The sequence below is a fragment of the Nyctibius grandis genome, chromosome 21 (genome assembly GCF_013368605.1).
Source record: "Nyctibius grandis isolate bNycGra1 chromosome 21, bNycGra1.pri, whole genome shotgun sequence".
In the NCBI taxonomy this organism is placed as follows: domain Eukaryota; kingdom Metazoa; phylum Chordata; class Aves; order Nyctibiiformes; family Nyctibiidae; genus Nyctibius; species Nyctibius grandis.
In genome coordinates, this window is record NC_090678.1 from 2,808,991 (window position 1) to 2,832,155 (window position 23,165).

The following is a 23,165-nucleotide window of genomic DNA, read 5'->3' on the forward strand; positions in this document are numbered from 1 at the left end:
AAATATTTACTATCAGAATAATTATTATTACATCTAGTTGTCAAAGGAGTATTTTGTCCTTCCTAACCATAAAAGGATGAAACCTTTGGTACTGCTACTTTTCTGTAGGACAACTTCTTGGTATTACTGTTTCTATCACCATATTTTCCACATTTGGGTATAATAGTACAAATATTAGTTCTGATCTGTGAAAACAAAACTAATTTGCAAATCACAGATGTCTAATTAAGCTTTCTGTAATCAATACATTCTTAAAAAAACAATGAAGAATATTTGTGCTGCCTTCTGGACAATACCTCGTATTGTTTCCAGTAAAAACAGCCCCATCCTTCCTCCACGTAAGTCGCGGGGTCGGTATCCCATCTGCAAGACACTCCAGAAGAGTAGAAGCATTTATGTGCACAACAGCGGTCTGAGGACTGCTTCGGATCGTAGGAGCCACTGTAAAGGGAAAAAAATCACTGGTGATATAAGAAAAAAAACACTTTACACTGCAATAATTGAAGCTAAACACGTGCAAACAGATGCAGCAGCAGGTATGGGGCTCACCCCAAAGGCAGACACAAGTTTCTTACCGTTTTGTGTAGCGCACAATCGTTGCCGTGATGCAGCAGGGAATGAAAAAGAAAGTTTGTCTGAAATGCACTGTAAATATCATCTTTGTAAGCTACTGCAAAGGTTCTCATACAGCTAAAACAGTAAAAGAGCTCAGCATGTTTGATTCAGTAAAATAAGGCTGTGGTGATATCCTTGCTTCCTAATTATAAATTAGGGAGAAAAAAGAATTTTAATTGGACCGGTAAGGATGGTCATTGGTGGGGGCACAGTGTAATGCAGGTACATGTGACTGGGTTGTGACTAGAATAGAAATAGGAAAAAACTTCTTATCATCACCCGAGTGTGAGAATAGAAGAGTTTCTCATCAGCCTACATGGGAGAAAATAAATAGGTTTAAAATTAAATTCAGGCCTACAGTAGTACAGGACAGGTATCGAGATCCACCAGGCCCTTCAAGCCCTACCTTCCTACTATCCCCTGCTTACAGGTGCGGAGAGGAAGCCACAGTTTTCAAGTAACTTGCAAAACTGGTGGCCAAGTCAGCTATGAATCCTAGTACCTCGAGGTGCCAGTCAAATGCTTTTAAGAATTTCTCCGAACTTGTTCAAGAGCATTTCCCAGTCCTGGATCTGGGCGTTCACTCTGCACGTATCCTGACTCGGTATCAGGAGGATGGCTAGATGCGCAGAAGCCTCCATGAGCAGAAAGCACAGACAGATGGAGAGGGAGCCCTGATGAGTCCCCAACAGGTCCTCTAGTGTGAGGGACAACTGTGGACTCAGATGGTGGCACACATGAGGTAATACCCATGGTCCCACAGTTTAGACACAAGTGGCCACCACTTGGCTAGAAAGAGATTACTAACGCTTCTTTCTTGCCATTTGAACTCCTGCAGAAACTCCATGCAAAGATCACAATGCACAAGACTGGATCCATGATTTTACCATGTACTGTCAGCACGAACTCCCTGGTCATTTTTCCTGCGATATTACTTGCCACACACGTATAACTTGCCGTATCGCTGAGGTCAGCATTATTGATCTGCAGGTAGCGCCCATTGGACAGGATACGAACTCGAGGAGTTCCCTAAGGGGAAAGAGAGAGAGTTTGACAAATTTAACTCTACCATTGTTCTCTTTATGAAGATAGCACATTCTTTCATTGCAGAGTAATAAAAGCCATGAAAGAAGGCCAGAGATAAACCTGGGACTGAATTCATTGCTGGCTTAACTTTGTTTACATCCGTGAAGATAAATAAGGTAAACAAAGTTTTAAAAAATTATCATTGCTTAATGGTTCTCCCTTGAAATCCCTACTTGGACTTGTGCCCGAATAAGAGAGCTTTTTGGGTTACATAGCCAAAGGTCTTCTGAATTTTTACGGAAAGGGGCAGCTAATAGCACACAATGAATTTATTTGGGTTTTTTTGAAAATCCATGCATGCTACAGGCAGAAGAAATACAAGTTTCTCTATGCTGTTCTTCAAACATCACAGTCTTGATCAGGGGGGAGCCAGCATAAACTTAGCCTACTCAGTTTACTAGCCAGCATTTGTGAGTATGAGGATACCACTCTTCTCAGCTCTACAACGACTCCAGAGCACCTGCTAGGTAGCCATCTGAAGGCAAAGCTTTTTTACCACAACTAGTAAATTATTAGATCTGCACGAATGACTGACAGTAATATCAACTACAAGTGTTCAAAAACCTGACCGGATAAAAAACCACAGAAACTCAAACTTTTCCTGTATGTGCTATTCACACTTGGGATGAAATTCAAAGTTGACATTCCCATCTACTCCTTTGGTTAGAAGATCTGAGAGTAGCAGCTACAACAGATAGGTGAAACCCCTCCAGTTCTGCACTTCTCTGCACTAGTACCCCAGTACGCAGGTCTCATACTAGGCACCAACCCAACAAATCTACCAAGGCAGAATAAACAGCAGTGCTGGAGATGATTCACCACCGGAGTGGATCATAGACAGTCAGATTTGGGGTAATAACTGGTATGTCCTGTTGAGTGCACAGCCTGTGCTATGGTTTCTAAACACAGAAGCATACAGATGACAAAAGACAGGCAATGAAGCGGTCGCTTAATCCTTATGCGCTAGTCAAGGTATGTCACAAAACGCATCTTTGAAAAAATACACATTCAGCAATTCTTTTTGTGATTAAATAAAGCCAGATCAGGTCAAGGTGCTCCTACCTACTTTCCTTAACACTCAATGTGCATTTCCAAACCAATGAAGAGTGCAAGGACTCCAAAGCTGCTAGAGGCTACATCTTTCTATAGTGGTGGTGCTGCACAATGACATCATTAAGCATACAGAGGTCCAGAGTAGACCTCAAAATCCACACAGTGGAAGACAACAAAACCAGGAGGAATGACACCCTCCAGCACAAGGCTGTTTCACAAACAATAGTCACGATTTAAATTGAAATAACACTGCAACCTGAAAACCTGACTTTCTCCAGTTCTCTTGTCACTGTGAAACCTCCACTTCTCCAAGCTGAGGAGGAGGATATGCCACAGAGCACCTCTTTTTCCACATCCAAGGAGAGCTCTTTCCCAGCTGCTCAGGATTAGGAGGCCACTATATTTCTTTAAGGTTGAGAAAGCAACCAGGCATTCAGGAGGACACTAATGTTTTCTTGATATCCGGAGTATATATTTACATAAGCTAAACCGAAGAATGAAAAGCACGGCAGGGAACAGAATAAACCCAGGTCTGCTCCTTAAAGTACACATGACAAACTAAGAGTCCTGTGTCTGAACTACATTTGTAACTCACATTTAGTGCTGGAGGAGAGCTAACTAGAGATAGACATTCCCTACTCTATCATAAATCAAAAAGCAGAGGATTGACCATACTGCACAACCAAGATGCCTCAGCCCTCAGGTACAGACACGAATTCGTAAGGCAAGAAGAGAACTAATATTACAAAAGGTAATACACAGGTTTTCAGGTGAGTACCTACATCTATTTTAGTGTTCCTCTATTGCTTTGTTTTCTGGTGAATATTTGTTAACGGTGGCTTCTTTTCACGCTTTATTTTCGTTAAGTATTGCTTTTAAAACACAAGCTTTCCAAGGAAAAAAGTATTCACATACTTAACTTCCACGCCTTGTTCAACATTGCTTTCATTAAAAAAAAAATCACTACCCAATTAAAGAACTGACCATTCAGAAGAAGAGAGTTTCTCTTACACTTGTTCCTAGCTAGTTCTTGTGCTATATTCAAGGTAACAGTCCCCAGCAGCACTTAGTAAGACATAATCGCCCACCATATTCTTACTTCTTCCGCTAATATTTCATTCTTCTAAATTTACAATAGAGAAAGAGTCTGAGGAATGGCATGTCAGAAGGAAAGCAACTAAGCAGAACTTCAGGTGAATACTGTTGGTGGACTACAGTTAAGGGAGACACAATTCATAAGCTGAATTTGTTTCCCCTTTATTAATGAATAAAGATCAATTGAGGGAAAATTATCAATTGCTTAAGTTCAATTAATAAGCGAACTTAAATTGTTCCATTGGAAAGCACCTGGTTTCTGGGTGAGCCCAAAGAAGAGTTCTTAGAAGTTCTGCTGTTCTGTGTATGAATTAGATCTCACAGAATCAGTCAGGTTGGAAGAGCCCTCTGGGATCATCGAGTCCAACCACTGCCCTGACACCACCATGTCAGCTAGACCATGGCACTAAGTGCCATGTCCAGGCTTTTCTTAAACACCTCCAGAGATGGTGACTCCACCACCTCCCTGGGCAGCCCGAAGACGGGACACAAAAAATTCTTTCTGTATAAACCATCCTCATCTTGCTAATTGTCTTTCAACCAGCAAAGACTTGATGCCTTAACGTGACACTACATGGAATTCTGAGCAAAAAAGATGCATTTGACACAAAACTGTGGTGATTAACAACCCATTTTCTTTCCTTTTTTTTTTTTTCCACAATGTAAAGAACTTAAACTCCTTTCTAAATGCTACTAGAATATGAGGATGCATAATATACCCAAAGGAAGCATATAGTGTAGTCTTTTCTCAGCTACCTTTCCTGGGAAGCCATTCAGGAGTATACCGAAGGCTTCTAGCATTGTTCAGAGGATCCAGGAGGAGCAAGGGATCCCCCTAAAGGAAAAAAGAACAAGTAACAGCGGGATGGCCACTTCACATGCTTGCTAGCTTCAGGTACTCATTTAGGACTAACTGCATTTGTACTGGGGTACTCAGCTTCTCTTGAATTCAAGGCACCGTAACTTGGACTGCACTGAAGGGGCAAGCGAACAGAGTAAAGAAACCTCAAGCACTGAGTGCAAAAACTAAACGGAGCAAAAGACTAGTACAAATAACATAACGACTATACCTCTAGAAGTTCTCCGTTTTTAAGCCATGAGATCGTCGGAGGTGGCACAGCATCTGACTTGCATTCCAGTAGAACTTGTCTGTTCTGCAACACGGTGAGGTCTTGTGGACCACTGGTACCGGCAATGTTAGGAGGAACTGTTACAAAAATTAAGAAAAAAATAAACACCACACGTATGAGCTACTGTTGTTCACTGAAAACTTCTGATTTATTTCTTAAGCTTAAAATAAATGCAAAGCTACAGTGCCATTAATCAGTTCTACTTTTCAATACCTGTGTTAAATATATCACATTTGTTTAACTGGTGAACCTGTTTCCTAAGTCACATGCTGGAAACTATGTGACAGAAATTAATTTCAAGTCCATTCTCAGTGAGGGTACCAGCATTTAAGCCAGATGGAGCAGAGATCGCTGAAGTTCCATAAAGTGTTCATGAATAAACATGGGAGCTATAATCCTCAAGAAGAAACCTGAGGCATATTGTAAAACTGCAGAAGTCCCATTTATACTCCCTTTACTGTCATTAAATTTTAGGTATTTATTTCTAAATAAATATCTTATCTTTTTCTCTTGGAAAACTAACACGATCATAGATATCAGTACACTTCACATCCTTTTCAGTAAGCACAATAAACACAATCCAACTGAATACTGATATCTATAACCCTCCTAAGTATTCAAAATATAAAACTTGGAATTATAACAGAAATCAGTTGCATCTGGTGGAACTTTCCTTTTAAATTATGTATCATGTTCCGAATAGTTACACTTATTCAGGAATGTTAATTAGGATCATATGGCCTAATATCACACGGCGTATTTCTTCCTCAGTAATATGTAACTTGTTAAAAGAGATACTGATACGTACCTTAGTAGTTTACAGTTCAAAGGAATAATTTTTTTTTCCTAGATTAAACTTACCATGCACTCTTACTAAATATTCTTTATCATCATCTCCTGCTGGGCTAGATGCCAAACATGTGTATCTTCCCGTGTCCTCCACCTAGAAACACACGAACAACTTCAGCAGAAACCTCAGAAGATGGGAACAAATCAGAAAAACTGTGAAATACAACCATTGACAGCAACATATAACACATAATAGATAAGGAATGCCTGAAAATAAATTAATAAAGTTCTTGAAAACTTTATTTTACCACGGTGGGATTGTACAGAGATGTCTTAGGAGTTGCAGGAGCCCATAAAATCTCTCTGGATAACGTGTCTCTAGCAAGAATCTTTCTCTTCGTGATGCTTTTTGCAACCAATAAAGATGGAACTGGCTGTAGGTATCCATCTAAGCATGGGTCAGTTCTGCGTACTAAGGGAATCTTTTTGTGCACACATACTCATTAACACCTCCATGCTTTCTCCTTCCTGTCAACTCTTCATTGTAAAGACAAGAAGTGTTTGTTTTACAAACAGAATGAGCAGCAATCACAAGCCCTGTCCCACTTCTGTTTAGTGACCTTGAGGCTGGTTGTCCACAGCTGAATACAGCCTTCGTGTGTTGGTGCAGGTTTTTAAAGGTTATTTTTCCCTGGATTCTTTTATTGACTCATTTATTTATTGATTGATTTATTGAATACATCTAAAAGTCTTTCTATTGTCTTTATTTTTTCTTAACTTGCACACAGATGACTGCAAATGCAGCTTTTCTCTGTAATCTCTGGCCTTCTACATGTGAGAAGCAAGTGGATATGAGGAACATCCGAGCTAATGGGAAGAGAAGAAAGGCTGAGGAGGAACTATAAAACACAAAAGAAAAGCAAGAGATAGTGACAAGAGTCAAACAGGTAGGAAATGAACAAGAACAAATTACAGACACAGACTAAAACCAGAAATAATCCCAGAAAAAGACAAGTCCCTAGCATTGATCGTTCTGCTTTGTAACAAGAAGCACCAATAAATAAAAAAATTACCCAACTCTGAAATGAACTTGAAGTCATAAGGCTCAGAAGAGGCAGAAGCGTTTGGGCACTCTCAACCATAATACAACTACTTGTTCTCTATGGGAAACTCCAAAGCAAGGCTTGAAAAATATATTCTCCAACCACAAATGCAGGTGGATGATTTTATAGAGGCTTTTTAGGACATCTCTTAGGATGGTCCTAATAGCAGGCAGTTCTGCACACTCCTCTAGGGTTTGCAAAACTGAGCCTGTTTTGAAAAAATAACGTTACCTGAGCACTGCTTATTCGAAGGGCTTCTCTTAGGACATGAACGTTATCATTCTGCAGAAGCGGGCGCCCATCCTTCATCCATGAGATTTTGGGGAGTGGAATGCCAGAAGAGATGCAGAGAAGTTCAAGAGGGTTGTTAACAATGACAGAGAGCTCTTCTGGTTGATCTGAACCATTGATGCGAGGCGGCTCTGGGGAAGGAAAAACATTCGAGTTCTTTATTGACTCGAAAAGCCTATAAAACCTGATCGCAGCCCTCTGGATAGAGTTTGTAGAAATACTCTACATTAGTATTATTTCTGACTGGGTCACGAACTCATCAAGTTTCTCACATAATCTCCATCTGCCTCTATTAATTTGACTGTTTTATGAGTTGGAATTATTAGTTAGAAAATGTTTTCATAATCCCGGGTAAAATGTATCATATCATATCAGTGAATACATTTATTAGCCCTTTAGCTGTTGTGCCTTCAGCTATGCCTTCAGCTGCACTATTATCCTGTCAAGCTGGATTTCTACTAACCAAAGTTATTCATTTAAAACAAATTACTTTGTAAATCAGTTTACTATTAATGATAGCATATTTCAATACTCGGGAAACGTTGGGAAAAAATACATATACTATATTACACATTCACACATCTTTAGGTATCGTCCATCTCCTTACTTCTCTCATTTATCACAGTAAATGTTTCTTGAAAATAGTCCTTATTCCTAAAGATTTTTTTTTAATTGTTCTCCTGAGTAGATACTCCTTTACTGCTCGCATTTTGTTCAACTGAAGGGGTAACACTTACCCAGCACTTTCAGGGAGAAGTGCTTGCTGGTATCTCCAGCTTCATTGGACGCCACACAAGTGTATTTGCCTGTGTCACCAGTCTCTGCTTTTACAAAATGAAGGACCATTCCTTGGTTACTTGACGTCAGGTGAGCTCCGAGGCTTAAAGGATGTCCATTTTTAAACCAGGACATAGTGGGGGCAGGAGTGCCATCAGTAAGACACTTCATCGAAGCTGAATTGCCTTTTACTACAGTCACATCCTCTGTTCCTCCGGCGTTATCCAAGCTTGGTGGTACTGCCAAGAAACAAAGACCCAATTCACACAGAGTACAACCCAGATGTTAATTCTGAATATAAAAGTTGGAACGCAGCTACCCGTTTGCATTTCCCCACTTACATTCATGCTGAGCACATGTGTTAAAATTCCCTTAGAAATCATATATTATTATTCCTTCTAAAAAACCTGTGACACATTATGGGTGCCAATTCAAGTAAGGACCCTTCCAGTTTCCATTAAAAAAAACCCCAACATTGAAAAGTTAATGTTTCCCTAATGATTACCTACATAAGATACACTTGTGGCTGTCTGCAACTTTGTGTTGGTGAGAAAGAAAACTGAATATTAGGTTTAAGAAATTAAGACACACGATTCTTTCCATAAAGCATTTCAGAGAAACTCACCAAAAACTTGAAGGTTGTAATGTTTGTTGTCCACTCCAGCCCTGTTAGACGCTACACAAGTGTACACACCAGTATCAGATATCTGCACTCGGGCAAGCCTAAAGAGAAAATCATTTTAAGCAAGCTGTAAATGGAATGCATTATCTTTATTATGGCATGGTTTGGATCAAATTTTATACTTGCTTCCAAGAATACTAGCAGAATTATGCTGATATAGCAAAAGAGAACAGAAAACTCAGCTATTTAAAAGAGATGAAAACCAACCTGAGAATTTGCCCAGCTGACAGCAACCTGATTTGGGAGGAGACAGACAGAGGAAGGCCATTCTTTAGCCAGTTTATCTGTGGTGGTGGGGTTCCAGTAGCAGTACATTCAATATTTAGGGAGGTGTCCAAAAGGGCAGTGAGGTCCTCTGGTTCATCTTTATTATTGGCTATTGTTGGAGGAACTACATTTTGTAAATGTTGAAAAGGAAGATATTAAAACTGGCTCTTCAAATCAGTCCACATGCGTTACCTCACAGGAAATCCTGCACCTAATGCCCCACAGGCAATTCAATAAGAAGATCCCCATTTTTTTGAAGAGCAAATCCTCTAACACTACTATTGAGCACTACTAAATTATCCATTTACATATTTAAGATCAGATGCAATTTAGAATGACAGTAGACTTCTCTCTTTGATTTGTCAGGCTGTGGCAAACGAGGGAGCTCATGGGGAGAGAATGACAATGCAGGAAGGAGCAAGTGGTCAAGACTTAGAAGGGACGTGCAGCTCCAAGCTCTGTCTGACTTGAGATCCTATCACACACCATGACAGTTGCATAGATAAGACCACTTAAGTTGGTTATTGCTTGAACCTCAACCAACACAAACTGACCAAAAGAGTCTCCACTGCTGTGTAGTACCATTCTGTCCCAAAAAGATCTGATGGGGTCATTCATATTTAGTACATCAAAGGTCATCTCTGGCTGCTCTGCTCGTGCTTGTATTCCAATTGATTCCAAGTCTCTGTATAACTGGGACAGACACTTACACCGCTGTGAAACGCTGCCTAGGCAGGACTCTTCACTCTTTCACACTAGTCATTGTACTTCACGAACACATTTTTCCCAAATTAAAATGTCCACTCTCTACACTGCTAAGGAAGAGTCACGCTCACTGTCTTCTGTATGTCAAATTGTGCAAGAGAAGGATTTCATCCACAACTCTACCATTTTTCTTTTAAACTCTAAATAAACTATTTTTCAGGGGAGGATGGACTATTAATTCCCTACCGTACTACCCTGGTTTTAGCTGATGTACTTTGATTGGAATTAGTGAAGATAAACTAATACAACAAAAAAAGCAGCATCATAGTGATTCAGCTCCAACTGTATCTTTCTTTACAAGAAAAAAAAATCACCGCAAGCAGAATTCCTCTATTATGAAATCCACCAAAGGAATTAATTTCCCAAAAGACATTTAACAGTGATTTCAATCATTTTGTCATTGATAGAACATCCTGTGTAATATACTGCGATATCTACAGTACATGAAATTGGAAACACATGCATGTCGTATTACGCTGAAGACAGGCATTCACTTCTTGGCCCTCTCTTGGGAGCGCTCACAAAGACACGATTATGGACCAGATTTCAGTTTCACATCTGTGAAAACTCACCATATACATTCAAGTTGAAAATTCGGTCTTCCTCTCCTGCAGGATTAGTAGCCACACAAGTGTATTTTCCTGTATCAGAACTGAGAGCTCTGAAAATGTTTAATGTGCTGCCATCTGGAGTTACTCTGCAAGGAAGGTCATAAGACACAGTGTGTTTGTTTATGTATTCCTCTGACCTGGCAAATAAACAGCCACTTTGTACATTCAAATCAACTACCTCTATCCTCTTGGGAATCACTGTTTTTTGCAAAATATTATTATTAGAGATAGGCTAGGATTTTTTTCCTAGAGAAGTCCTGTTTAACCTTGTATTAGGATTCAATTCCAACCAGGCTTTTAAAGAACCCATAACGAAAAGCATCAAGAATAGAATGTTTCCATCTCTCAGATCTTTGCCCTCCAAAGGAACTTAATGGCACTTATTGACCTTAATAAACTTTAATGAACTTGATGAACTTTAATGGAACTTACTACCTGAGAAAGAAATATATATCATATACTTATCTACATATACAAAAAAATAAAGTTAAAAAAAAAATCAAAGTAGTAACAAAGTATACTAGATTTATCAAAGCTAAAGAGGGACGTGATGTTCTTAACCTGGCTCAAGCCCTCTTTACACTCCCCTCCTTAGGCCCCTCTGAGGTTTAAAATTATACAAGAAGAGACTGCAGTGTCTGCTTATTTTTTGCTTGCCTTATTCTTTGTAAATCATCACTGGCGACTGTTTTTCCATCTTTAAGCCATTGCATCGCAGGCGTGGGCACTCCATTGGCATTGCAGACAAGCTGGATGCTTTCTCCTAGGAGGACGCTGACCTCACTAGGCATTTCAGAGCCAACAATATTAGGAGGAACTGGAAAAGCACGATGGAGGGAAGAGAAGATTCATCAGCAAGAAACATAATCTAAACTATAAAAAGTTACACTACAGTAGCTCATGAGTACTAGCATTCATTGCAGTACTTCCATTCAAATCTAGTTTAGAAAGTATATGATTATCTTGTTTCTGGAGAGGTTTCTGCAAAGATAAATTCAAATCCACTTTAATCATTCCTCAAAACAGCTAATTTACAAAATTATAAAAACCGTGTATCATTACCATTACATTTAACATCAACAGTTATCAAACAATGCTAACATGTACAATAATACCATGGCAAAATCCCGTTTCATTAAACATCACAATGCACCGTCACAATTAAATGCCTGCTTAACTCTTGAGCAGGTGCTTAGTGCACAGTCAAAAGCTCTACTGCACCAAGACCATCATATTCCTGTTGAGAGACACACATTTACTCCATCCCAACTAGCAGCTCTTCTCAGCCTGTCCTCCTAAGGCCCAAGGATGACACTCATGCTGTCCATGGAGTCAAGACTGCCAGTCCCACTAGTAAGTTTTGAGCATTTCAAGCTATTTCAGTCGCATTCGATCAAAAAAGCAGCTTGATAACCTAAACTTGGGGAAAAATTGGCAAGCAGGCAAGGACACACACGAAAATCAGCACCCTCGAAGAATGATCGCTATGACGAACAGGTACGAGTTCTGTTTGGCCTGCTCATGGCTGTCTACCACACAGGGATGTGCCAGCACACTCAGCTCATGCTGCCTCTTCTTCCTCAACCAGCAACTGCCAGCATGGGAAGGGACGATAGCATAGAGACGAGGTGCTATAGAATAGGCATCTCATTGGACAGGGAACTAGCACAATTAATGGGGATAAGTCGTTAGGAAGAGAGGAGAAGAAAGATAGTTGCAGTGTAAGGGTGACGTGCAGCGAAGCACTGTTACTCGAAGCCCTTGTAAAAAGCCCCTCTCCCACTTTCCTGTAGCCCCTTCAGGTACTGGAAGGTGCTAGAAGGTCTCCCCGGAGCCTTCTCCTCTCCAGGCTGAACAGCCCCAACTCTCTCAGCCTGTCTCCATAGCAGAGGGGCTCCAGCCCTCTGAGCATCTTGGTGGCCTCCTCTGGACTCGCTCCAACAGCTCTGTTCATGTTATCTCCGTGTCTCTAATACAGACACAGTGTCATACTCAACCAATTATTAAGCAGTTCAGCTCACTGCACTCTCATGCCTTACCTTGGATAGAAAGCACGTAACTTTTCTGAGCTTTTCCCTCTACATTTGAGGCAATACATGTGTAGGTCCCACTGTCTAGAAGCTGAGAGCGAGCGATCTGAAGTTTGCTTCCACCGGATAAAATATGAACTTCAAGAGAATCGGAGTTTTCTGAAAATATGTAAACAAGTAGTTCATTCCAAACCAGGCCACAGAGAGCCAACGCATCCTGAGAAATTTTTTCATCAAAATTTCAAAACAAAACAAAGATTCCAGTCAATTAACATAAGAGTCTCTCTAGAGTCAGATGAAGAAGAAACAAAAAATAGAGAGCAAAGAGCACACTGGTGCCCCAAAGGGGGGAAAAAGAACAGAAAAGAGAGTGAGAACGTTACCTATTGGTTTTCCATTCTTAAGCCACACTAATGTTGGTGGAGGGATTCCAGTAGCATCACACACAAAGGTAACAGGATTGCTGACAGTTTCATTGACCAGCTCTTGTTCAGGGCCTTCTATATTTGGTGGCACTATAAATGGAATGGAAGCAGTAAGAATAGTTTGGTTACCAAATATTTTTGTAAACCGAGTTTGAATTATCTACTCTACCATGTCTGTGGTATTATAATAACTACTGCAGATAATGCAGAGTATGCTCACCGTAAACATTAAGATGGAAATTTTTATCATCTTGCCCTGCAATATTTATGGCTTTGCACACATACTGGCCCGTGTCAGAAACCTAAAATAAAAATAAATTAAAAAAAAAAACTTATTATGGAGTCTTATTTTAATGCTACAATTCAGAGATATTAACAGCCTTTGCCTCTGCCAACTCAAGGTCCATTTAACAGAATGAAAGGCCTCCAGCAAATACATGTCCTACATACAGCTGGTAGAATGCAACAATAAAGAGCAAAATAATTGCTTAACAGTAGCAGAGTGGCAGCAGATGCAGCATCCCACAGCCTGGCCTACCTCTGCACCCTTGATCCGTAACGTTTGCCCATCTGCTAAGATCTCCACATTGGCAGACTCGGCAATTATGCGCCTGTTCTTGTACCAGGTGATGACTGGTGGTGGAATAGCATTGGATTCGCACTCTAACGTCACTGGGGTGCCCACTCGCACATTCAGCACTGTCAGTGAGGTTCCACTGTGGTCTTTGATGCTTGGGGGCACTGTAGAAGCAGCTCAGAGTTATTTCATAGAATCAGAGAATCATTTGTGCCTTTGGTTTGTGAGAGGGCAAAAAACAACCTAATAAAAATACACACAAAATACTGCATTTTCAAAGCAACAGATAGTGTTTCAGAAAATAGTAAAAAAAACAGACCAAGGACAGTTAGGAAGCTCTTCTTCTGACTTTCACCAGCTTGATTTCTGGCAATACAAGTATATTCACCATCATCTGGTAGTTTGGCTCGGGGAATCTGCAGAGTCCGAGCACCTGAAGTAAAGAGAGAAGGCTTGAGATTTATTCTGTGGTTATCACAGAATTACAGAATCAACCAGGTTGGAAGAGCCCTCTGGGATCAGCGAGTCCAACCATTGCCCTGACACCACCATGGCAACTAGACCATGGCACTAAGTGCCATGTCCAGGCTTTTCTTAAACCCCTCCAGAGATGGTGACTCCACCACCTCCCTGGGCAGCCCCTTCCAATGGCTAATGACCCTTGCTGAGAAGAAATGCTTCCTAATGTCCAACCTGAACCTCCCCTGGCGAAGCTTGAGGCTGTGTCCTCTTGTCCTATCGCTAGTTGCCTGGGAGAAGAGGCATCAACCTCAAATGCTATTTTAAAATTATGGGTCCAACAGACTGAGCACAGGCACTAAATTAACCTCAGATTCAAAAAAAACACCGCATTGCTATTGCTTTTTAAGGTTCATTTATCCTTAAAAAAAACCCCAGTCAAGACAACTAAAAATTTAGCATAAATTTCATTAGTGCTGTTAATTGTTAAGTTTGCATCACAAATACTCCTTTTAGACATGTTTCTTTGTAGCAGCTAACTGCTGTCTCCTAACATAAATACGCCCTTTCCACTTAACTCTGTCACTATCCCACAGCAAGTGATCTGCAGTCGATACCCTGGGCTGAAGATAAAGAGCAGAAGCAGCAACGACACACACACTCAGGGATCTTATTGAGTGAGAAGCTTTGAATGGTTAAGACAATATTCAAATACAAGGATTTCTTCCTGAGAGTTCAGCAGGGTTAATCCAGTTTCCCAGTGAAGTAAGTGAGAAGGTTTTTATACTTTACAGAATAATTTAACTTCGCCTCCGTCATAATTTCCGAGGTGAGTCTTTCAGTCTGAGCCAGTTTTCTTTAAAAGTGAACCCACCCAACAGCCAAGAAATTATTAAAACAGTAGACCAAGTGTCTTGTCTACTCACTGGAGCAATACTAAGAATATACTGGCTCCATAAATAATGGCCATGGCCCTTATCAAGACAAAAGAGACAGAAGTGGAGTCCAAAGGCTCTCGAAATAGTCGAGATTCCTCACCAGGCACAATGAACGCGTTCGTATTCGAACTGATAGGTTTTCCATTCTTGAGCCAGCTGAGATCAGGAGGTGGAAAGCCAGTGACCTCACAAGTCAGAGAGATGAAATTATTCACCACCACAGTCAAATTCTCAGGATTAGTACCAACGATACTCGGAGGAACTGCGGGGAGAAATACATTAATACTATCTATCACACAATATTCCACAAGATCCTGATTTACTAAAATAAAGCTGAATTGCTGAGTTTTGCCCAAGGGCCAAGTTGCAAAAACATTTCACACCCTATGAATGGATTTTTGGATGTATCTGAAAATATGACTGAAGCCAATCTAATGGTCATTCCTGTTCCTATAATTCACAAAAAATCCAACTGTTTCATCTGCAGTCCTTCTGTGCTTGGGATCTGGGAAGGCTCATTAACTTATAACAGATCCTGGAGTTCCTGACTAACGCACTATCAATTTTAAAATGTTGTACTCATAGGACGTTTGCTATGTAAGGCAGGACAGACTAGATTTACCTTGTCAGCATATGTAGGATGACTACGTATAATTTCTTCCTGATATTGTATTGCTCCTGTTCTTTCTGAAATAGTCCATTTTCTCATTATAGAGAATGAAAAAATGATTCTTTCTGAGATAGTTCAGAGTTCTTTTGTTAACCAGACAAACCTGTTGTTTAATAGTGAGCTAAGCAGTTTGAAATTCTGGCATGCAAGCATTGCTCTAAGGGTGCATTTTCAAGCTTACAAGTCCCAGTATTTTTAAATACCAGAATATTCTGACATTTGACCTTTCTACATGAACTATTTAAAATGAAATAACTGTAAATCTCTTCCTTTTAATAAACCCCAAGTTTTAGTTTCCACGTTTTTTTGCAGCGTGGATCTATAAAACACTTAAGAGGAAAGCAAAAGCATGTTCTTGGCTCTATTGGGTGGAAAAATCATTCCAAAGACCACATGGAATCCTCTTCTTCAAAGACAGAAACGTTAAAGTATTTTGGACCACATCCACCAGCAATAGTCCAGCTGCTTTCTGTCACTTGAATGACACAAAACAGTCATTAAGCCAAGTTTATTGCTCCTCTGTGGCACTGCAGAAACAAGAGGAGTCAATGTAAATGGGTGAATTCAGTCCATATTTTTCAGCTTGGAATAACTGAAGGTTATTTCCCCAATAACGAGCGTAAAACGGTTTGCTAGAATAAACGGAGCATTCTGATCTGCTGACATTTTATAGTCATTTATATTTATTTACTTTTACAGTTACTTTCCCACAGATGTGATTACTGGCAGTGCAAGACAGTGGGCAATTAAATATACAGGCCTAAATCTGAGATATCTTTTAATGCATTTGGCTTAAACTATACAATTTATTACATATTTCAAATTTCATTTCAAATTCTGCAACCTTCACGGCGTGTGCAAACCACTCACAAACGTACCACGGACAATCTGCATACAAGTGCAGTAAGGGGCTCCATTTTAGTATTCAGTGTGAAAATTACCTATTTATTATATGTTAAGGTTAGAGGTTGAGAATTTAAAACTAGATGCTTATTTTCAATGTTTGAGAAGGTTTTATTTTAGTTTTATTACCTTTGAGACAAGAAGTGAATTTGTTAACTTATTAAAGAGCATCGTCTTTAATATTTTATTTAAATTTATGAAAGCTGTTCCATTAGAAACATACAAAAATGCTGGAAAATAACCTTTTTTTGTCACTGACAAAACAAAGATCATGCTGCTTAGTGATAATGCATTTCCATCACTGCTTCACCCTGGGTGGTCCTTTTCTGAAGAGCTATAGTCTAATTTTTCAAATGAAACTGCATTCAGAGATTAATAAACCTAAACTGGTAATACTGTTGAGCTAGAATTGAAGCTTCATGCAAATATTTCTTTTAAAATAATAGTATTAGACTATAGTCATAATAACTCTTTTAAAGACAAGAAGTTTAAATTGAAACAGAAACGTCAAGAAAAGCAAAATATTTTGATTTTAAAACAAAACTCAAACATCAGGAAATCTGGATAGACTCCACCGAAAGAAAATAACTTCTCAGAGAACAACTCCAAGGCAAATTCTTCCCATGACAACACTGATTTTGGTCAATTGTATTACTGACTAGAAAAAAACAACAACACTATAAATTTGTTTCATTTAGTATGTAAATTTGCTGTATATGTGACTGGGATATAAGTCTCCAAATCGTACTGTGAAAGTAGATAAAGACGTAGCTGCCAGTATTCCTTGTGAGGTTTTAACTGTAATTCTGCAGATTGTTTTGTGGGAGTAATGCTTATTTGCTCTTCAATTCAGAACGGAAAGCTGAAAGTGGTGGGAGGAAGAGTGGGCAGAAATAGAAGGAGAAGTGAAGGATAACTCTGAAATGTTAATTAGAGATATCCTGATTTTCTGAAGCTATTAGGAGAGGTAAGGGAAGGTGGTAGAGAGGCTGTGTTTTAAAATAATGGAAAATGTCTTAATTTCTTGATTGTATTTGTTTTAGACTTGTGATGCCAAAAGACCAAATTTATTTTAATCCTATTCTAACTCAACAAAAAAAAAAAAAAAAAGCAGCCATGGGGTATCACAAGCTCATTTTGCCAAGGTACTTTAAATTTATATTCAATTTCTAGTATGTCAGAATCTCCATTACACCCAATAAGACAATTTACATGCATGAACCTAAGCATGTGCCTAAGCACTCCACTAAAATTAACACGTTCCAGCTAAATTAACATTTGAAAGAAGACAATCAGAAAATCACAGAGTATTGTACTTACCATGAACATTTAGGTTAAAATACTTTTTGGCACTTCCAGCTACGTTTTCCACAATGCAGACGTACCTGCCAGTATCTGTTATTTGGGAATTCAAAATCTAAGAAAAAGAAACAAGATTGGTTTTGAGCTAATATACAATTTACTGTTAAAGGATCAAGTTTTGGTGTCTCCCCAAAGACCCCAAGGTCTTCAAGGCCTGCAAGTCTGCAGGGTTTATTTTTTTTTTATTTGGTTTTTTGCTAATGCCTTTGCAGTGTTATGAAGAAGCGAATCCGAGAAACTTCCCCTGATGATTCTCCTTTCAGAATCTCTTACGCAAATCTGTGCGTCTCAAACCTCCAGAAAAGTCAACATAGAACCTTTCACATTAAATTCATTCAAATTGAATAACAAAACAACTATTCACAAACTATTTCACACAAAAATCTTAATGTTCTATATGGTTTTTGTATTTTATTGTATTCTTACATCATGCTATGAAAAAGAAGAGAATTAAGCTCAGCTCTCTAACTGTTTTAACAGTTTCATCCAGTATCATCCCTTGAGGAGGGGGGACATTCTTCAGAATTGACTATTTTCTTTAAATTTAGGAAAAAAATACATTTTGCAATAATTAAACTCTGTTAGGGAAAGTTGGACCAAACTGACAGCAACAAGTTGTTCTCCACAAAAATCAACATTATTTTAAACCAAGTGATTTCACTGATGCAGACCACAGCATGACCCCACAGTCGGGTCAGCACAACTGAGGGAACTACACAGGAGTGAGAAGAAGCAGCCAAGGGACAGGGACAAGGGACAAACACTTTACAGGCTTGCAGCACCTTGTAGGAAAAAAAAAATTCAGAGTCTCATACTCAGCAAATCTAAACAGTTTTGTCTTTATGGGCAGCTTGTGGTTATGATGCTAAAAATCAGTTATTCACGAAAAGCTACCTGTAACCTCCTTCCATTGGACAGAAATGTGTGTTTGCCATCTTCTGCCAGGACATGGCCGTCCTTTTGCCAGGTAATGCTTGGAGAAGGGCTACCACTTGCCACACAGTCCATCACTGCAACCTTGTTCACAAGCACAGTCACTTCCTCGGGCAGGTCACCGTCAGCTCCACTGATGGATGGTGGCACTACGGAAGAGCAGCACATGACAAGAACACTGTGACTTCGTGTCCTGGTTTGGCCTAGACCAGACCCATTTTCCTTTCAGTGATTTTTACTTTCAGCTCAGTCTCTCTAAGTAACTGCACTTTCTGACACTAAGTGCATGTGTTGCAGACAGCGTCTGCTTCCAGGACTGATAACGCTCGAAGTTTGTAGTTATCACTGAGGCATCTGTAGGGATGTTATGCAGAAAGGCTCCTGCTGTACTTATTCTTAGAGAAACCAAGGTCACTGCTAAATTCCTCACTGCTTACGAGTGAAGAGCTGCAGGGGGGTTGCACCTGCAGGGAGGAGCGGACAGGGCAGGTGACCCAAAATTGACCAACGCAGGTATTCCAACCCATACATAATTCTCAGTATAAAGCGGGGGGATCACGGGGGTCTCGGCCTGCTTCTGCTGCTTGAGCCTTTGGGCGGTTTGAGCCTTCGGCCCTTTCTTCTCCCTTCTCGCCCTTCTGCCATGGCCGGTGTCCCAAGAGGACTCTGTCCGTTTTCCTGCTGCCCCCAATCCCGATCCAAGCATCTCTGAATCCAGTTCCCGACCGTCACTGGGCCCAGCCTGGGCCTTCCCGGAGCCTGCTCTGCAGTGCCGGTGGTGACATGACCGACATCGGGGGAGTTTGATCTTGGGTTTGTACATATTTGTATATATTTAATTATTTCCATTACTATTATACTCTTTTTCATTATTACAGTTCATCAAAACTGTTTTATCTTTCCAACCCATAAGTCTCTCTCCCTTTTCCCTTTCCCTCCCTCTTCTGGGGGGGCAGAGGAGGGTTAACAGAGAGCGTCTGCCACTGGTTTAATAGTCAGCCCATCCTTAAACTGTGACACTTAGTATCTCCCAGGGCTTTTTGTTGTTTGTTTGTTTGTTTGTTTTTTTAAGATTACCCACCAATCTTTTAGATTGGGATTTTATAAGAAAGTAGTGAAAGATAATAAAATCCCAGGACTAGTTCAGCTGGAACAACTCAGTGTAACTCAGGGGACTGCAGAAGTACACTTATTCACAGCAGCCATAAAGAAGACGAGGTGAAAGAGACATAAAGAGACTCATTTTCCAGCTAGTCTGTTCTTTGCTGCCAGAATAAAAGAGGATTTCCAAGGTAGGACCCCATCCTAACAATAAACCAGTGTTTTCAGTTGGTAGATACAGAAATAGAGGTAAAGAACTAAGTGTTTCCCAAGGCCAAAACCTTGAGTACATGAACAGACAATGTAAGTAGAATACAAAAGCTTTCTGTGAGAGTTTGGCAGGTATTTTAGAAAATTATGACCAAAATAAGGAGAGAGAAAAGTCTACTAGGTCAGAATTTTGAACTGGAAACTGGATAGGAAACAAGAGACACCAAGATAAAACCTGGATTTCTACATATACTTTTCTTTCTGCTGAAAGGGATAACGCAATTGAGTTCCTATAATGACAACCTAAAACCATACTGAACTACCAACATTAACACTATTTTCATGCAATTCTGTATACCTCTACAAAACTCTAGCACCTTATAATAAACACATTAATTTCAGAGTTTACAAATATGCACAATTAATAAACTTTAAAAGCATTAAGTGAACCTGGACTATAATGCTCCATTAGTTTCCACAGAAAACAACTTTTGTCATTAAAAATAAAAAGGAAAGCAGGAAAGCTCACAGAGCACGCGGACGTCGTAATGAATGGAATCCTCCCCGGCTTCGTTTACTGCCACACACATGTATCTCCCCGCATCTTCAGCCTGTGCCCGTGGGATCTGCAACACCCGGCCTCCTGCAAGGAAAATACATTCAAGATTTAAATGCAGCATTGAGCAGTTTCCATCATTTCCACACTACATTTCACCAGAGACCTAGAGCAAGCAAATTTATGAATGGTCAGCATTTGTTCTGAATTATAAGTAACTGAAGACTTTTATTTCCTTGCTACTTTTTCTACTGGCAGATGCTTGGAATTCAGCAACGTTCATACTGAAATGTTAGAAGAGATTAATTAATTCCACAGAAAGGAATAATGTTCTTCAGCAATATGTAGCCAGACATTATTCTTCAATCTAAACCAGAAATATTTCTCAGCAAGGTGACAGAGAGTTAACAGACAAAAGGAAATATAAGCGCAGAATATTCTGGTAAAGCTGTTCCAAACTGAAAAAATTCACTTATGAAGCTCATAGATCCATACTATTTTTACTTCTCACTCTATTCCTCATTTAAAGCATAGCCACATAAATAGCTGCAGAGAGGACATATTGGGAATAAATTTGGGGAGTGGTTGTCATTGGTCTCCCAACAGATGAGCAATAGGTAGTCAAAAAGATCTCCCCACCACTGTCCTTCTTTACACGCACCATCCCAAACCAGCCTCTGCACAGAAAGGCTCCCTTTTTGTCCTCTCAGCATTACAAGCACCTCTCTTCCCTTTCCCATGTGAGGTTAAGTACGAGCTCATGGCCATTTATCCAGTGTTATCAAGCGTTGGAACAGGCTGCCCAGGGCAGTGGTGGAGTCCTCATCCCTGGAGGGATTTAAAAGCCGTGTAGATGTGGTGCTGAGGGTCATGAGTTAGTGGTGGGCTTGGCAGTGCTGGCTTAATCGTTGGACTCGATGATCTTAAAGGTCCTTTCCAACCAAAACGATTCTGCGATTCTATGATTTTGCTTCTGGAAACGTTATTTCTATTCCTCACTCCCTGGTTAAGAGGCTTTTCTACTCCAATTATGATTTTGTGAAAGCAAAACTTAATAAGAAAATAAATCAGGAACACATCAGAGAGAAGGTAGCATTGTTGTATTTTCTTTTTCACCACATCATATGAAAGGTAAATGGTCACATTCACATCATTTTAGGGACTACTTTTTAAATGAAAGAGGGAACAGCTTAAGTCCAAGGACTGGAGAGAAACATTTCAAGTCAAGAAAGTCTGAAAAGAACATTAATGCAGTGTTTTAACTGTTTTTAACTTATTTAACTTATTCATTAATGACCTGGACGAAGGGGCTGAGTGTACCCTCAGCAAGTCTCCTGATGACACAAAGCTGGCAGGAGTGGCCGATAGCCCAGCAGGCCGTGCTGCCATTCAGCGAGACCTGGACAGGCTGGAGAGCTGGGGGAGAGGAACTTCATGAAGTTCAACAAGGGCAAGTGTAGGGTCCTGCACCTTGGGAGGAATAACCCCATGCACCAGTACAGGCTGGGGGATGACCTGTGGGAAAGCAGCTCTGCAGAGAAGGACCTGGGAGTTCTGGGGGACAAGAAGTTCCCCATGAGCCAACAATGTGCCCTTGGGGCCAGGAAGGCCAATGGTGTCCTGGGGTGCATGAGGGAGAGTGTGGGCAGCAGGTCGAGGGAGGTTCTCCTCCCCCTCTACACGGCCCTGGTGAGGCCACACCTGGAGTAACTGTGTCCAATTCTGGGCCCTCCAGTTCAAGAAAGACAAGGAACTACTGGAGAGAGTCCAGCGGAGGGGTACGGAGATGGTCAGAGGGCTGGAGCATCTCTGGTATGAGGAGAGGCTGAGGGAGCTGGGGCTGTTCAGCTGGAGAAGAGCAGACTGAGGGGGGATCTTATCAATGCTTACAAATACCTTAGGGGTGGGTGTCAAGAGGAGGGGGCCAGACTCTTCTCAGTGGTGCCCAGTGACAGGACAAGGGGCAATGGGCACAAACTGAAACATGGGAAGTTCCGTCTGAAAATCAGGAAAAACTTCTTTGCTGTGAGGGTGCCAGAGCCCTGGCACAGGCTGCCCAGGGAGGGTGGGGAGTCTCCTTCTCTGGAGATATTCAAACCCACCTGGACACGACCCTGTGCAACGTGCTCTGGGTGACCCTGCTTGGGCAGGGGGTGGACTGGATGATCTCCAGAGGTCCCTTCCAACCCCAACCAGTCTGGGATTCTGTTTTGAAGGGGAAAAGTTTATTCCTGCACAAACAGTACCACTAACACCATTTCTTAAGGTCAGAGAGTGGCGTTTTAAATACTCACCCGGTAATATCAGTACTTTATCACTAGAGCTCAGAGGGTAGCCATCTTTATACCAGGTAAGAACTGGAGGAGGAACAGCGTTGGTCTCACAGTACAGCGAAAGGGGATTGTTGACTATCACATCTTTACTTTCTCCACCTCTTCCTGTATCTACCGTGTTACCGGCTTCCCATTCCTTATACGGCTTTTGGAAACTAGGAGGAACTACAACCGAGGAGGGGAAAAACGTTAGAATTTTACAACAGAAACAGCTAGTTTTGAAGTCAAGAAATGAAAAGATACTGTAATAGTTAAATAGTAGCAATAAAAAATAAGTGTATTAAATTAACCCTTCCCCCTAGTTTAGATTAGCCAGGAAAATTCTAGATCTTTTCATCAGAATGAACGATTAAGCAATTTACTGAATATTTTCTGAAGACTAATAAGTAACAGTGTAAGAAGAG

At 40.5% G+C, this 23,165-nt stretch overlaps 1 protein-coding gene across 1 annotated transcript in view; it reads right to left on the reverse strand.

The window, feature by feature from the left end:
- Positions 1 to 23,165, reverse strand: part of HMCN1 (hemicentin 1) — a 229,266-nt gene that overhangs the window by 36,123 nt on the left and 169,978 nt on the right. Inside the window, exons 54-73 of the mRNA XM_068416737.1 lie at positions 22,723 to 22,926; positions 20,402 to 20,515; positions 18,523 to 18,710; positions 17,587 to 17,683; positions 14,794 to 14,955; positions 13,616 to 13,729; positions 13,258 to 13,460; positions 12,940 to 13,021; positions 12,678 to 12,809; positions 12,304 to 12,453; positions 10,922 to 11,081; positions 10,226 to 10,350; positions 8,829 to 9,012; positions 8,565 to 8,662; positions 7,900 to 8,178; positions 7,103 to 7,293; positions 5,841 to 5,922; positions 4,920 to 5,056; positions 1,503 to 1,644; positions 297 to 441 (exon numbers count right to left, since the gene is read on the reverse strand). Coding sequence (XP_068272838.1) covers positions 297 to 441; positions 1,503 to 1,644; positions 4,920 to 5,056; positions 5,841 to 5,922; positions 7,103 to 7,293; positions 7,900 to 8,178; positions 8,565 to 8,662; positions 8,829 to 9,012; positions 10,226 to 10,350; positions 10,922 to 11,081; positions 12,304 to 12,453; positions 12,678 to 12,809; positions 12,940 to 13,021; positions 13,258 to 13,460; positions 13,616 to 13,729; positions 14,794 to 14,955; positions 17,587 to 17,683; positions 18,523 to 18,710; positions 20,402 to 20,515; positions 22,723 to 22,926 — 2,989 coding nt within the window. The remainder of the gene's footprint in view (positions 1 to 296; positions 442 to 1,502; positions 1,645 to 4,919; positions 5,057 to 5,840; positions 5,923 to 7,102; positions 7,294 to 7,899; positions 8,179 to 8,564; positions 8,663 to 8,828; positions 9,013 to 10,225; positions 10,351 to 10,921; positions 11,082 to 12,303; positions 12,454 to 12,677; positions 12,810 to 12,939; positions 13,022 to 13,257; positions 13,461 to 13,615; positions 13,730 to 14,793; positions 14,956 to 17,586; positions 17,684 to 18,522; positions 18,711 to 20,401; positions 20,516 to 22,722; positions 22,927 to 23,165) is intronic.